This window comes from Pelophylax lessonae, assembly GCF_965119305.1.
Source record: "Pelophylax lessonae genome assembly, chromosome: 11".
Lineage (NCBI taxonomy): Eukaryota > Metazoa > Chordata > Amphibia > Anura > Ranidae > Pelophylax > Pelophylax lessonae.
The window spans coordinates 72,771,810-72,787,809 of record NC_138778.1 but is presented as its reverse complement, the minus strand read 5'-3'; the positions used below and the strand labels follow the sequence as shown (position 1 = coordinate 72,787,809).

Sequence of the window (16,000 nt, the reverse complement as noted above, 5' to 3'; positions counted from 1 at the left end):
TGCAAGAGTTGACATTTGCTCATCCCTCGCAACCTTTTTGCAGCCGGTTTATACTGTATGCTTGAACAATTTCTTCCAGCAGTCCAGTGAGAGTGTTTGAACATGAACTCTGCACATAGCGCACCCCTAAACTCTGCACTCTTTAACATATCCCCCCCAAGCTCTGCACTCTGTATGTAATGCGCTCCTTGTATTTAATGCCCCTTTCACTGTTAGTGAAATTTGACCACACCCACTATTTGATGCAGTTCGGAGGGTGTGTTTTTGGGGGGCCGTTGAGTTCCTGCACCTATTTTCTGAGAAAAAAAAGCCCCGTCTAAAACCCTCCACATTAGCAATCTGCCATTATAATGGCAACTGTTGTTATTTTTTTATAGCAGGATATTTCTACTGATGTTGTAAACTGGTATTACTAGTGTGTGTTCTTCTGTCTGTATGATGTTTACATTAATAGGAACAAGTGGATAGGATAAAGGAAAGAAATGCTTTCACTATAGTAGTAGTGTAGTGTAGTGTATAAAGGAAAATAATCCTTTTACTATAGTAGGTAATATGAGTAGATTCCATGTTATTGAGGGTAGAACTCCCTTGCACAAGTAGGAGTTGCTACAGTGAGGGAAAAAAAGTATTTGATCCCCTGCTGATATTGTACGTTTGCCCACTGACAAATTATCTTTCTATAATTTTAATGGTAGGTTTATTTTAACAGTGAGAGAAAAACAAAAATAATCCAGAAAAACACATTTCAAAAAAGTTATAAATTGAATCCTCTATCAATCGGCAAGATTTCTGTCTCCAAGGTGTCTTCTATACAGGTAACAAGCTGAGATTAGAAGCACTCTCTTAAAGGGAGTGCTCCCAATCTCAGCTTTTACCTATATTCTGTCCACCGAATCCATCAATCAGATTCCAATCTCTCCACCATGGCCAAGACAAAAGAGCTGTCCAATGATGTCAGCGACAAGATTGTAGACCTACACAAGGCTGTAATGGTCTACAAGACCATCACCAAGCAGCTTGATGAGAGAGTAGCAACAGTTGGGGTGATTATTCGCAAATGGTAGAAACACAAAATAACTGCCAATCTGCCTCGGTCTGCGACTCCATGCAATATCTCACCTTGTGGAGTTTCAATGATCATGAGAACAGTAAGGGATCAGCCCAGAACAACATGGGAGAATCTTGTCAATGATCTCAAGGCAGCTGGGACCATAGCCACAAATGACGCTTTTCCACTGCATGGAACCGTACCGGTTAGGCACGCTTTTGTGCTTTTCCACTGCTGGTACCGCATGGTATAGGGTCGGAACGGTTCGGTACGGTACGGTACGGTATAGGTTTGCTTTTCCACTGCATGGAACCGAACGGTACGGTACGGCTCTGAAAAAACAGTACCTACTCGATTGTGGTTCCAACAGGTACCAAACTGGTACCATATCTCACAATCCTTTGCATGCAGTCACTACTAGCCACTGATTGGTCAGAGAATCCCACCCACCCCGTTGTTATCCCACCCACTTAACTTTAGTACTACTTTAGTGGAAAAGCAAACCTATACCGTACCGTACCGAACCGTTCCGACACTATACCATGCGGTACCAGCAGTGGAAAAGCAAACCGGGCCAAGCAGGGCCGAGTAGAGCCGAGCCGGTACGAGCCAGTACTTGCAGTGGAAAAGTGCCAAAAGAGAGCAATTGGTAACACACTACGCCATAAAGGACTGAAATCCTGCAGCACCCTCAAGGTCCCCCTGCTCAAAAAGGCATATGTACAGGCCCATCTGAAGTTTGCCAATGAACATCTGAATGATTCAGTGGAGAACTGGCTGAAAGTGTTGTGGTCAGATGAGACCAATATCGAGCTCTTTGACATCAGCTCAACTCGCTGTGTTTGGAGGAGGAGGAGGATAGCTGCCTATGACCCCAAGAACACCATATCCACCATTAAACATGGAGGTGGAAACATTATGCTTTGGGGGTGTAGCTCTTCACAGGATAACTTCACTGCGTCAAAGGGACGATGGAGGGGGCCATGTACCGTCAAATCTTGGGTGAGAACCTCCTCCTTCAGCCAGGGCATTAAAATTGGTTGTAGATGGGTATTCCAGCTTGACAATGACCCAAAATACACGGCCAAGGCAACAAAGGAGTGGCTCAAGAAGAAGCACATTAAGGTTCTGGAGTGGCCTAGCCAGTCTCCAGACCTTAGTCCTATAGAAATATGTGGAGGGAGCTGATGGTTTGAGTTACCAAGCGTCAGCCTCAAAACTTTATTGACTTGGAGGAGATCTGCAAAGAGGAGTGGGACAAAATTCCTCCTGAGATGTGTGCAAACCTAGTAGCCAATTACAAGAAATGCCTGACCTCCTGTGATTGCCAACAAGGGTTTTGCCACCAAGTACTAAGTCATGTTTTGCGAAGGGGTCAAATACGTATTTCACTCATTAAAATGCAAATCAATTTATAACTTTTTAGAAATGCGTTTTTCTGCATTTTTTGTTGTTGTCCTTCTATCTCTCACTGTTAAAATAAACCTATTTAAATTATAGACTGATCATTTTTGTCAGTGGGCAAATGTACAAAATCAGTAGGAGATCCAATCCTTTTTTTTCCCTCACTGTACATATAGTAGCCCAATGATTCTTCTTTAGTTATGAGCGAGTCTGACCACATATGAGGACAAATCAATTCATTCCTATTTGTGCAGACTTTCAGGGCGTCCACTAGATGGATCAGGGCAGTTTCTAATGTGCTCCACTGACTAGCCATATATAAAACAGCCCTGTGAAGCTTTATAGAGAGTTTACTGAAAATGTTCAAAGAATGTGTATGCTGGAAGAATGATTACGAGCCGACAACCCTGGGTTCTTTTTTTTTTTTTTTTTAACCACTTCCCGCCCGCCCTATAGGCGATTGACGGCGGGAAAGTGGTTGTATTATCCTGACCGGACGTCATATGACCGCAGCAGGATAATGTCACTCTGACACACCGCATCTCCGATCTTGGTAAAGAGCCTACTGACGTAGGCTCTTTACCATGTGACCAGCTGTGTCCAATCACAGCTGGTCACATAGTAAATAGGAAGTGCCATTGATCAGCTTTCCTCAGTTCGTGCCTGAGAGGCACGAGTAGAGGAGAGCCGATCTGCAGCTCTCCTGACAGGGGGGGGGGGTGGTCTGCACTGGTAATTAGAGCATTGATTACCAGTGCAGACCCTTGGGGGGGGGGGGTGCCACTAGAACCACCAGGGATGCCCACCCATGACCCCTGGGATGCACACCATGGCCACCAGGAATGGCAATCAGGGCTCAGGGAGCCTGCCAGTGCCCTCCCCATCAGTGCTGCCCGCCAGTGCCCTCCCTACTAGTGCCACCCACCAGTGCCCATTATTGCCCACCAGTGCTGCCTATCAGTGCCCAGCAGTGCTGCCCATCAGTGCCCACCACTGCTACCTATCAGTGCCGCATATTAGTGCCACCCCATCATTGCCTCCTCATCAGTGCCTGGCAGTGCGGCCTCAACAGTGCTCATCAGTGCAGGAAAAAACTTCTCTATTTACAAAATTGTATAACAAACAAAAAAACTTCTTTTTTTTTTTTTTCAAACTTTTTTTATGTGTTTAGCAAAAAGGAAAAAAACCCAGAGGTTATCAAATACTACCAAAAGAATGCTCTATTTGTGGGGGGGAAAAAAATGACATAAATTTGGTTTAGGTACAGTTTTGCATGACCGCACAATTGTCATTCAAAATGCAACAGCGCTAAAAGCTATAAATTGGCCTGGGCGGGAAGGGGGAAAAGTGCCCGGTATTGAAGTGGTTAATTGCTGTCATTGCGTCCTCAGAAATAGTGCAAATGATGTTATTACTTGTAGTAATTTCAAAGGTTTTTGTTAATAGGCTGCATGAAGAATGTGATTACTTTAAAAGCTTACTTTGGATCAGCTTGGCTCAAACAAATTTTATCAGATGTGGCCAATGGTGAATCTATAATTTCCTGTTGTAACCTATGCAACATACAGGAAAGGGTGTCCACTTCCAACAGGTGCACCAGCGACTTGCCCCCTGTGTACTAAAGAGTCGCTTGCTCTGGTATCTCACTTAGGAGAACCATTGCATTTTTTGGATGAATACAAAGCTTTACTTAATTGGCTAGGTGGAGATCTTGATGTTATTTCCCCCACCTCTCCTCTCTTTGAGTAAAGCCCTGTACACACGCAACGATTATCGGCCGAACGATCGGCCATCTTTTGTCCAGTGTTGTTGTGTTGGTTCAAATGTGCTCTAGACTGCACACAAATTTTATCGGCCACCAACAACCAACTTCAGAAGTTATGTCATGTTCTGGTCTACTTTTCAGTGTGTTTTTTCTTCTCTGAGCATGCCCAGTCTTGCTCATCTGATGTTTGTCGGCCGAAATCTGTACTGACTGACCAACAATCGGCCGTTCTGTTGTGGCCAACAAAAATTTTATAGCATGCAGACCAGATTTTGTTCGGCCGAAAAGTCGCAGTCGGTTGTCGGAAGCATCATACTAACAAGCCGACAATCGGCCGATTGGACGTTGGACGAACATTTACGGCCAACAATCGGTATGTGTGTACGGGCCTTAAGCTACTACATTTCATTATATTTATAAAGCAGTGAATTTGGCATTTCAAAAAATCATTACTACAGGTGTATTCTCCTCCCTTCCTCCTTTCCTCTTCCTCCTTTCTTCTTTCTTCTCCTCCTGCTCTATACACCACCACAATGGATTTGAAATGAAACAAACAAGATGTGCTTTAACTGCAGACTTTCAGCTTTAATTTGAGGGTATTTACATCCAAATCAGGTGAACGGTGTAGGAATTACAACAGTTTGTATATGTGCCTCCCACTTTTTAAGATTAACAATCATAAATCAAACTTTCACTTTTTAATACTCGGTTGCAAATCCTTTGCAGTCAATTACAGCCTGAAGTCTGGAACGCATAGACATCATCAGATGCTGGGTTTCATCCCTGGTGATGCTCTGCCAGGCCTCTACTGCAACTGTCTTCAGTTCCTAGTTGTTCTTGGGGCATTTTCCCTTCAGTTTTGTCTTCCGCAAGTGAAATGCATGCTCAATCGGATTCAGGTCAGGTGATTGACTTTGCAATTGCATAACATTCCACTTCTTTCCCTTAAACTCTTTGGTTGCTTTCGCAGTATGCTTCGGGTCATTGTCCATCTGCACTGTGAAGCGCCGTCCAATGAGTTCTGAAGCATTTGGCTGAATATGAGCAGATAATATTGCCTCAAACACTTCAGAATTCATCCTGCTGCTTATGTCAGCAGTCACATCATCAATAAATACAAGAGAACCAGTTCCATTGGCAGCCATACATGCCCACGCCATGACACTACCACCACAATGCTTCACTGATGAGGTGGTATGCTTTGGATCATGAGCAGTTCCTTTCCTTTTCCATACTCTTCTCTCTGGTACAAGTTAATCTTGGTCTCATCTGTCCATAGGATGTTGTTCCAGAACTGTGAAGGCTTTTTTAGATGTTTTTGGCAAACTCTAATCTGGCCTTCCTGTTTTTGAGGCTCACCAATGTTTTACATCTTGTGGTGAACCCTCTGTATTCACTCTGGTGAAGTCTTCTCTTGATTGTTGACTTTGACACTCATACACCTACCTCCTGGAGAGTGTTCTTGATCTGGCCAACTGTTGTGAAGGGTGTTTTCTTCACCAGGGAAAGAATTCTTCGATCATCCACCACAGTTGTTTTCCGTGGTCTTACGGGTCTTTTGGTGTTGCTGAGATCACAGGTGCGTTCTTTCTTTTTAAGGATGTTCCAAACAGTTGATTTGGCCACACCTAATGTTTTTGCCATCTCTCTGATGGGTTTGTTTTTGTTTTTTCAGCCTAATGATGGCTTGCTTCACTGATAGTGACAGCTCTTTGGATCTCATATTGAGAGTTGACAGCAGCAGATTCCAAATGCAAATAGCACACTTGAAATGAACTCTGGACCTTTTTATCTGCTCCTTGTAAATGGGATAATGAGGGAATAACACACACCTGGCCATGGTCCCTTAAAAAGTGGGAGGCACATATACAAACTGTTGTAGTTCCTACACCATTCACCTGATTTGGATGTAAATACCCTCAAATTAAAGCTGAAAGTCTGCAGTTAAAGCACATCTTGTTTGTTTCATTTCAAAAAGATTAGAATTGTGTCGATGTCCCAATATTTATGGACCTGACTGTATTTCTAGTAAATGTGTCTGAATACAATGACATCATCACACCTTTCATGGGCCCTGCACATCTGATTTCTGAAGTTAGTCGATTGTGGCCCAGTTTTCACAGCTGCTATCTAGGGATTGCCACAGAGCTGGAATATGAGAGAGAGTGCAATAAAGTTTATTACAGCTTCTGGGCATGAATGGCATTGGCCACTTTAACCAAATCTGTGATCATATTAAAATTTACTAAACAAATCCCTATATGCCAGAGTATTTCCAGGTGCCTGTATATCTGTTTCTAATTGTTAGAGTGGGCCCAAGGAGCACTGTGTTGTGGAAGGAACCTCCTCCCCCTCTACCTAGTCGTTCTAGAAGGTGACATGTCGCCAAACAAATTCCTAGTTGAGGCTTCCAGTTGCAATATACAGAACCCTATTTTTCAGTTTCCTTGGGCGCTAAGCGCTATAGAGTAAAAATGAATAGACATGCAGGCATGTGGAGGTGCTAAAAGTGATAGTAAAGTCTTGTTTTTTTTTTTTTGGTTAAAAATAACAAACCTGTCATACTTACCTGCTCTGTGCAGTGGTTTCCCTCGCCGGTGCTCCTAGCCCCCCCACATGCCTAGTGCCCCCACAGCGAGCAGCTTGTTATGGGGGCACCCGAGCTGAGCCGCTGCTCTGTGTGTCCATTCAGACACAAAGCAGCAGCTCGGCCCTGCTGCCTCTCTCTCCTTATTGGCTCACTGACTTTGACCGCAGCGAGAGCCAATGGCCCCCGCTGCTGTCTCAGCCAATCAGAAGGAAGAGTCCCAGACAGCTGAGTCTCTCGTGCAACATTGCTGGATCAAGATGGGGCTCAAGTATGTATTATGGTGGCTGAGGGGGGCTGCTGTACACAGGCTTTTTTTTGTATCTTCATGCATAGAATGCATGAAGATAAAAAAAAGAAAAAAATCTTTGCCTTTAGAACAACTTTAATCTTGTATATAAGTAGGTGTTTTGTAGGATTAATGTGGCCATAGGAACGCTTTAGAAAGGTTGGTCTAATGTGCTGTACTTGTGTTGAATCAGTTAGAAGCTGGGATCTTCATGGGCATGGAGAGGAAAATGATGATTTGTTAAAATTAGTCACTGTATTCAGTAGGAGACTCCCTGATGGGAATATAATTTTGTCCTCTGTCTTTACACTGTCTTCTTTTTCTTTCCAGTTGCTTCAAGGCTCTTCACCTATCCTGCTTGCAGGGAGTCCTGATGGTTTGATGTACAGAGAGACACAGGAGAATTCAGTGCCTGTGTGCCTAGATAATCCATCATCGGTAAGACCCCACGTCTTCTTACCAGATAGTACTTTATATGAGGTGTGTGTGTGTGTTGGGGTTAGATTGAAACTATTCTGCAGCTTGTGTATATTCATTTGGTTTGTAGGTTTTGTCTGATGTGAAGGGGAAACCCCTGAGCATCATTCAGGTTCAGCATTGCTAAATAATGTGCATCATCCTTGAATCCTAAGCACCATTTAATTTCACGCTGATTTAGCTAACCTGGTGTTCTAGGTCCTATGTGTATTCTTGCTGCTGCCAGGTGCAATTGGGGTTGGATGAGCGAGCACATAATATACTCTGTAAGCAGCTTTTCATATAGATAATTCAGACAATAGCGACCCTACCTGCAACCAAGCTAACTGCATGTGACCTAAAGCATATAGGCTTCTTTTTTGCAAAATAAAATAGGCAAACTACCAGGTATCCGCTAGCTCATTTATTTAAAAAAAAATCTGTTCTATAGGCTAGAAACTTAAAGCTGTCATTGAATGCATACACAAATCCTGGGACAGGATTTGACAGAGGGGTGGGGGAAGGGATGTTGTGATGCCAGGAAAGTATATAAATGCAATCTAAATGTCAAAAAAAATATATTTATTACATACATCAATAAATGAACAAGCAAAAACATACTAATATTACAGATCATCAAAAATCCATGACAATGAATACATGACAAATTTATTAAAATTCACATTAGGAGGATATCCACAGTGTGGGTGCCAAGCAACACGTATGGCACAATGGAATTTTATTGGTTCAGAATGTAGACCCCTATGCTTTTCAACTTTTTGAGAAGTCTTCCTCAGGGAGAATATCGATCCTACAGACTCCTTATGGACTCAACCTGTGCATATAATAAGCAGGCGAGCAAATAATCCATACAATACATGAATATAAAATGGCACATGACAATATACGAAATATCCAACAACACAATTGTATAGAAGACTGATGCACTTACGTACTAAACAGTCCTCCAAAGAAAATGTACCAACTATAAAAGAAAGAACGATGTACAATGCATTGGCTGTATGCAGATGGAAGACCCCAAGACAACCCAACTGCACGAGTCCAAACCAGGGACCACAAGGGGCAAGGCATAAAACGGATGGAGAGAATCCTAGCAAAAAACAAATATAAAGTATAGAAAACAATAGTGGCCACAGAAAAGCACCTAATAGCAGGGGCAGGTATAAAGAGGATGATATATATGTATGAACTAGGCCACCTACATTTTTACCTTAAGGCGAGGCCCAGTTAGGGATCAGTGTGTCCACAGATTTGTGTATGCATTCTATGTTATTTGGGATGGATGCCACAAGTTGGTTTATGTGAGTAAGAGTGAGCAATTTTTTGCTTAAAGCTGTCATGATTGTAAGTTTTTTTTTATAGGTGCCCATCTATCCCATATTTCCTTTTTTATCTTACTTTGTAAGCTTCATTATGCTCCAAAATTGTTATACATTTTAAGGATGGGTCAAGCCAAGCTTATTTTTTATTTAATTTTTTAGCTTTAGGGCACATTTGCAGGCTTTAAGTAAAATTAATGTTTTCCAAAACCTAAAGTAAGATAACCCAGGGACAAATGACGTGATGCAAGAAGTCTGCAAAAAGCACTCCTACAAACAAAATCCAAAGGTAACGTATGCCCTAAATCAAACCAAAGAAAGGTAGCAGGAGTGCTTTCCTCATAGTCAATATACTTGAAGGGACACTACTGTATATCAATGTTGCCATGCCAAATAATCCTTAATTTCCCAGTTTAATTAATTACTCAGAGGTATACAGTCTTGGGGTTTCTAGGGTTGAGTTTTCATATACGTTTATTGTACCATGTGATTTATTAAAATGTATTTTGATACCTGTCCATTATTGCATTTACAGTTTTTTTTTTTTTTTTTTTTTTTTTTGTTTTTCATAAGATCTTGAGGTGTTAATTCTAAGCTCTTCCACCCCTTCCACCATCACAGTTCATTTAGTTCAGTAGTTCTGGTGTTTGTAGTAGTCAGTAGGGAAAAAACAAGAGTTGTGGTAATAATATTATATTTTATGTTGTAATTATTGGTGTCCGTGCACAGAACTACCCTGTAACCCTGATATTAACCTGTGGCTTTTTGCATAGTGAGATATTGGGGGATCCAGCTCAGTGGTAGAAGAATCAGAACTGTGGTATTTAAGGCTTGCCAGCCCCCTTTTATTAAACAAAGTTGAAGAAAATGTAAAAGAGAAAAGTTGGCCATGCAGAGGATATTCACCTGCAAAACAGATAACCTAAAATCCCCACCACCTAGCTCCCTCTTCATCGAGACCACTGCTTAGGCCTAAAGCCCCATACACACACGCAGATCGTCGTCATACAAATGTTCATCTTTTCTCCCCGGGATGTCGGTGTCTGTTGAAAAGTGCAAAGACAGCACAAGGACAGCACAAGAATTTTGTCTGCAGACTTCAGCTGACTGCAGAAGTGATGTCATGTAATGGTTAACTTTCCCTGTGTTTTTTATTTTCTGAGCATGCCCAGTCTTGCAAATCTGCGATCTGTCGGCTGATTTCTGTACTGACAGGCAAACAATTGTCCGTTCTGGTGTCTGCAGACAAAAATTTTCATGTTTGCAAGAAAGACTCTTGTCCGCAGATTGTGTGCAGACATCTGTCGGAGGCACCATACTAACACGCATACAATCGGCAGATCTTTCGTCCGCCGACGTTTGTATGAAGACGATCTGCGTGTGTGTACGGGGCTTTAGACTTGGCTCTTGGTTTCTGGTCCCTCTGACTACAAGATAGAGTCAGGGTTCGTACGGTCCTGGAAAAGTCATGGAATTTTTAGATGACACTTTCCAGGCCTGGGAAAGTCATGGAGAATTAGTAAACCCCACTAGGTTTTGGAAAAGTCATGAAATATGAGAACTGTGGAGGAGCGGGGAGCAGATGCTTTATGATTTTTTTTGTTTAATTATTTTATTCCCTAATGATTTTATTGCCATATACTGTATTTAAATCGGTGTAAGCGTCCTTCCGGGTCCGCGGTATGCGCTTACTGTCACTGGCCAGCAGCAGCCGAGGAGATGAACCAATCAGGCAGCGGGGAGGGCCGGCCGCAGTTTGCCCTGAGACTGTGACTGGCCAGCAGCAGCAGCAATAGCCGGGAGATTACAACCAATCAGGCAGCGGAAGCATCACTGGAGGGCTGGCCGGCCGCATGAACGTGATGACACGGAAGGGGGCGGTAACCGGTTCGGGAGAGCCATGCTAAAGGTGCAAAGCACCAGTCTGCAGCTGCGTGTTCGACAGCTTCCAATCCGATCGCTGGCTTTTTCACCCGTGCGCCTGAAGTGACACCGGCTCACAGCTGCGGCAGCGGTGCTTCCATCTCATCCACTGTAAAACAAGGGACCATTTTGAGTCACGCTGTATCCAGAAACAAAACACTAACTGCAGAGGTACCGTGGGCTCTAAAGGTGGCTAATTCACACTATTCATACAAGTCTTGTGAAGACACAAGCCAGCTTTTCCAGACTATGTTCCCATACAGCAAGATAGCGGCCAGCTTTGCATGCGGCGAACGTAAGTGCTCATATTTATTTTCTTCTTATTTAACATGTATACACAGACATTTCATGAAACATTAGGTCATTAATATTTACGTGAAGTCATGGAAAAGTCATGGAATTTTATTGGTCAAAATGTGTATGAACCCTGTAGAGTACCTCTGTATCACCAGTTGCAGTCCTCTCTCGGTTCTCCTGGCTCCCCCAGCAGATTCTCCCTGCCCTCTCAGTGGGGGTCTTCTGAAACTTGGGCTCTCTCACTTCTCTCAGACATCCAGATTCCCTCAGTCCCCTGGACTTAACAAGTCATCATACCCTATGTCTTCCAAACTCGCTTATTCCTCCCTCGACTCTCCCAGCCTGATGGACATGGAATCTTTTCTCCAGCATGGGGAGCTGTCTTACCTCTGTCTCCTAACAGGAGCACACACCTGTCTCAAAACCGGAACCCTGAGCTATGCGAAAGTTGGTCATTATAAGAGCTGTGTGCATCTGGGTTAGAGATTTCTTCTCACCCCAACATGCTTTCAAACCTTCAAAGCCTAATCTGGGAATATCAAAATTGTGAAAAAAAACAAGTGATATTCATTTACATCAGATAACCTGGAGCCCCCCACTCAGCATATAATCAAACCCTGTGTCCCTTTTCCCTTCTTTTACATAGTGGCAGGACCCTAGCACTGTCACAGTAACTAAGCCTCAATCTTGTCCGTTTTTAGCTGAGGAGATTCTGCCTTACGAAGGCAGGCATGCAGTGTTCATTTGACAGTGCTAGTCATGTGGGCTACAGCAGAAGATCCAGAGGCAATTAATCTATTGTCAAATGGGAAGGGGGGGGGATAAATGTTGCCTGCTGCACAGAGAAAGCTAGGGTAAGCTATGACTCTTCCTTTACATCTAACATCCGTTTTTCTCGACTGGGGACCTAGTTTGCACTGGATCAGTGATATGATTTGCTTTGGTGTGGGCAAGCTGGCCACCAGCAACATAACCATGAATTATGCTGTAACCTATTATGCACAGTGTCATTCATTGCTATAGTATTGGCGGCCAGCCTGTCCATACCATGGCAACTTGTAATGCTGATCCCGAGCAGAGAAGATGGATATCTGGCTGCTCCAGGCCTGTTCCACCTCCAGCACTCTGCTGTGCTAGGGAAGCTCTGTTATAATGAGAAGACTTGGTGATGGGGGAAATCTGGTGTGATGGGGGGATGCTTACATATAGGGGGAACTCTGACATAAAGCGGCTTCTGATTTGAAGTTCATTTTATCAGAGCAGTTGTGTTCATCACAGGCTCAGGTTTCCCATTGATGGGTAACTGTTACATTTAGGCTGGGGTGCCTTGAGATTTTGCATTTTTTTTAAAGGGTGAAAAAAAGGTTTTGAAATGCTGCAGTAATGGATTTGTTTTATCTCCAGTTCAATACAGAATTTCTACGGTATGTTTGTTTAATTTGCTTACACAGCCTGCATAATGAGTCTCCTTCTACCACTAAGCCCCATTTCATGGTGTACTGCTATGGCTATAGCTTTGCCACTATTCACAAATTCTTAGCATCGCCCACAGCAAAGTTGCCCAGAGCAAAAAGAAACTCTGTGTCTTTCACAGGTTATAATCAGCGGTTTTAAGGATCTACTCAAAATTGAAGCTTTCAGTAAGTTTAGCAATTACTTTCTCTTTCTCTGGATTTTCAGTAATCGCCAAGCCTGGTGTTTCCAGTATCTGACATAAGCCAATTATGTCCTCGAAGCTGATATTTGTGATGGCATAGTAGCAGTCTGGCATATTTGATGCATTTTTTGGAAATTAAAAGATTCATTTTTTTAGTCATTCAAATTTTTAAGTATTCAATAGTTTTTTATTGAGTGTAAACAAAACAGTTCAAGAATAATACATAAAATACAAAATATAGAAAATATAGAAAAAGGGGTTGGCATACAGAAGGGTACCGCGCATCAGAACAGTGCATATCAAAGCATGACTCGTAACAATATTGGCACCAGGAAGTCAATTACAAAAAGGTAAACAGCAAGTACATCAAGTCCCAAAACTGAGTCCCTACAAAAGGAGGTACAACAAGAGTCCAGAGGACTCACCAATGCCCATTAACAGACCGGCCAGCAGGGGCCCCCCCCCGCCCCAGCCCCCCCCCCCCCCCCGAATGGGCACAAACTGTGTCCACGAAAGGGCGAAGCCCCCTCCAGCCCCCCTCCCCCAGAAGAGGAAACCAGTGGGCTCCCACCAATGGCCAAATAATAGAAACAACCCGAACCCATAGCAGGAAACCCAAACCAGAGCTCTGAATTCAAAGCAAACATCATATAGTAAATGAATGGTGTTAGGCGCCAAAAGTACCTGCGCTATTGGATAAAAGTGCAAATTGTACGAAAAAAAATAATTGTGTGTGAACAACTCAATTGGTGATAATAATAATGTGAACTACATAGGTGAATAAAAGCATAAATATATATAAAAGTGCACAATGTAATGGTGTGAACCAAAATTGGGGAGCTGCGGCTCAATCGTAAAAACGTATGGAATGGTAGATGATACACCCAAGGTGTACTAAGCCGCGCTCACCTTAAAAGTGCAATTATGCAATAAATAATAAAATTGTCATATAAAGTGCATGAATAATAAAACTCATCAACTATTTGCAAACCTGTGTATATAAAAGTTAGTACACAGAGATAAATTGTATAAATCGTAATAAATAATCCTGAAAAAAGTGCATATAATAAAGTGCATCAAAAGTTAGTGAATAAATAATTCATGAATATAGTCCCAAATAAATAAACGGATACAATAGTGCAATCTCCAAGTGATAAATCTTCTTCACAAAAAACAGATCTTCAATCCCTTCACCACATAGGCACCCAGTGTATGAATGTGCTTACCAGAAAGCACCGACCCCTTAATTACAGGGGGTCAATGCAAGCAGAATAGTTCAATGCGACCAGACCCCAAAATGAAAGACCAGGCCCTCCAAGGTTATCCACTCCACTCCACAACCGCCTCTATACCAAAGAACTTCACACTCCTCCTCCACCTTACGCTCCTCAGCGATCCGCCTAGTGATTCCAGCCTTGTCCTGCACCTCACATCTTCTTGGCAGACGCCATTAATAGACTGGCTGTCTCCGGTAATGCCCCCTTAATCATTGCACATACAGTGTGCCCCTGAACCCTCCTCGGACGGGTGAGTCTGTGTCCTTCTAATAGGTGAAAATATCCTTCTCCTGGACACAGACTCACCCGTCCGAGGAGGGTTCAGGGTCACACTGTATGTGCAATGATTAGGGGGGCATTACCGGAGACAGCCAGTCTATTAATGGCGTCTGCCAAGAAGATGTGAGTTGCAGGACAAGGCTGGAATCAGTAGGCGGATCGCTGATGAGCGTAAGGTGGAGGAGGAGTGTGAAGTTCTTTGGTATAGAGGCGGTTGTGGAGTGGATAACCTTGGAGGGCCTGGTCTTTCATTTCGGAGTCTGGTCGAATTGACCCCCTGTAATTAAGGGGTCGGTGCTTTCTGGTAAGCACATTCATACCCAGTGTAGCCTATGTGATGAAGGGATTTTTTTGTGAAGAAGATTTATCCCTTGGAGATTGCACTATTGTATCCGTTTATTTATTTGGGACTATATTCATGAATTATTTATTCACTGACTTTTGATGCACTTTATTATATGCACTTTTTTCAGGATTATTTATTACGATTTATACAATTTATCTCTGTGTACTAACTTTTATATACACAGGTTTGCAAATAGTTGATGAGTTTTATTATTCATGCACTTTATATGACAATTTTATTATTTATTGCACAATTGCACTTTTAAGGTGAGCGTGGCTTAGTACACCTTGGGTGTATCATCTACCATTCAAAGCAAACATCGCCTCTCCTGCAGCCAGACCCCCAGAAGAGCAGACGAAAAAGAAAAAGGACCAAAGAAAAGAAAAGGAGAATAGCCCGCATCACTTAGTCATTCAAATTTTTTTAGGGGAGAAGCTTGGGAACATACAAGTAGTTGGTCATAGATCAAATGCATGAGGTTTGTTCATACAGCTTTTCGGAGTACATCTCCAATAGTCAATGAAAATACACAAAGTATAAGTGTGGGCTGTAATTCATACATTTGTAAGAAAGAATTCATTGTACATCCTGAAAATTGTGTCCCGGAGTGGCTTGATTTGAGGACATCCAATATAAGTATCTTGGTCAAGAAGACCGCACCAGCTCTTGTATCTCTAATGTAGAAGAAAAAATCTTCTGAAACTTTTTGTGGGGCAGTAGTGCCATCTTATTGAATTTCTTAATTGCTCTCCTGTGATTTTCAGGAAATGGAGAGAAAGTGGGTGAGTTTAAATTTTTGCCAGTCCCCTGAAGAGATTTGTGATTGCCAATCTGCCTCCCCGTTAAGATGCGCTTTTTTTTTTTTTTAACTTTGGGACATGTCGTTTCCTAATTCAACTGTAGCTAATTTTATTTGAAGTCATATTGACAGGTAATATAAACGGGGAATGTTTTAAATAATACATATACAGATGCATCTCAAAAAATGTGAATATCATCAAAATGTATTTCAGTTTTCAATTCAAAAAGTGAAACTCATATATTTTATATAGATTCATTACACACAGAGAGATATATATTTCAAGCATATCTTTCTTTTAATTTTGATGATTATGGCTTGCAGCTTATGAAAACCCAAAATTCAGTATCTCAGAAAATTTTAATATTACATAAAACCAATAAAAAAAGGATTTTTTAAACACAAAGGTTGGCTTACTGTAAAATTTTAGTATTTCGTTGTACAGTATAGTATGCCCTCAATACTAGGGCTCCTTTTGCGTGAATTACTTCATCAATGTGCACTGCTGAGGTGTTATGGAAGCCCAGGTTGCT

The 16,000-nt window shown here is 42.3% G+C and overlaps 1 protein-coding gene across 10 annotated transcripts in view; it reads left to right on the top strand.

Annotated features, from left to right (window-relative positions):
* The window catches only part of SRCIN1 (SRC kinase signaling inhibitor 1), a gene marked incomplete at its 3' end in the record, with an annotated part of 894,005 nt that overhangs the window by 466,424 nt on the left and 411,581 nt on the right, over nt 1–16,000 (top strand). For all 10 annotated transcript variants that reach the window (XM_082272513.1, XM_082272514.1, XM_082272511.1 and 7 more), the window contains one exon: nt 7,424–7,531. In XM_082272513.1, coding sequence (XP_082128639.1) covers nt 7,424–7,531 — 108 coding nt within the window. The remainder of the gene's footprint in view (nt 1–7,423; nt 7,532–16,000) is intronic.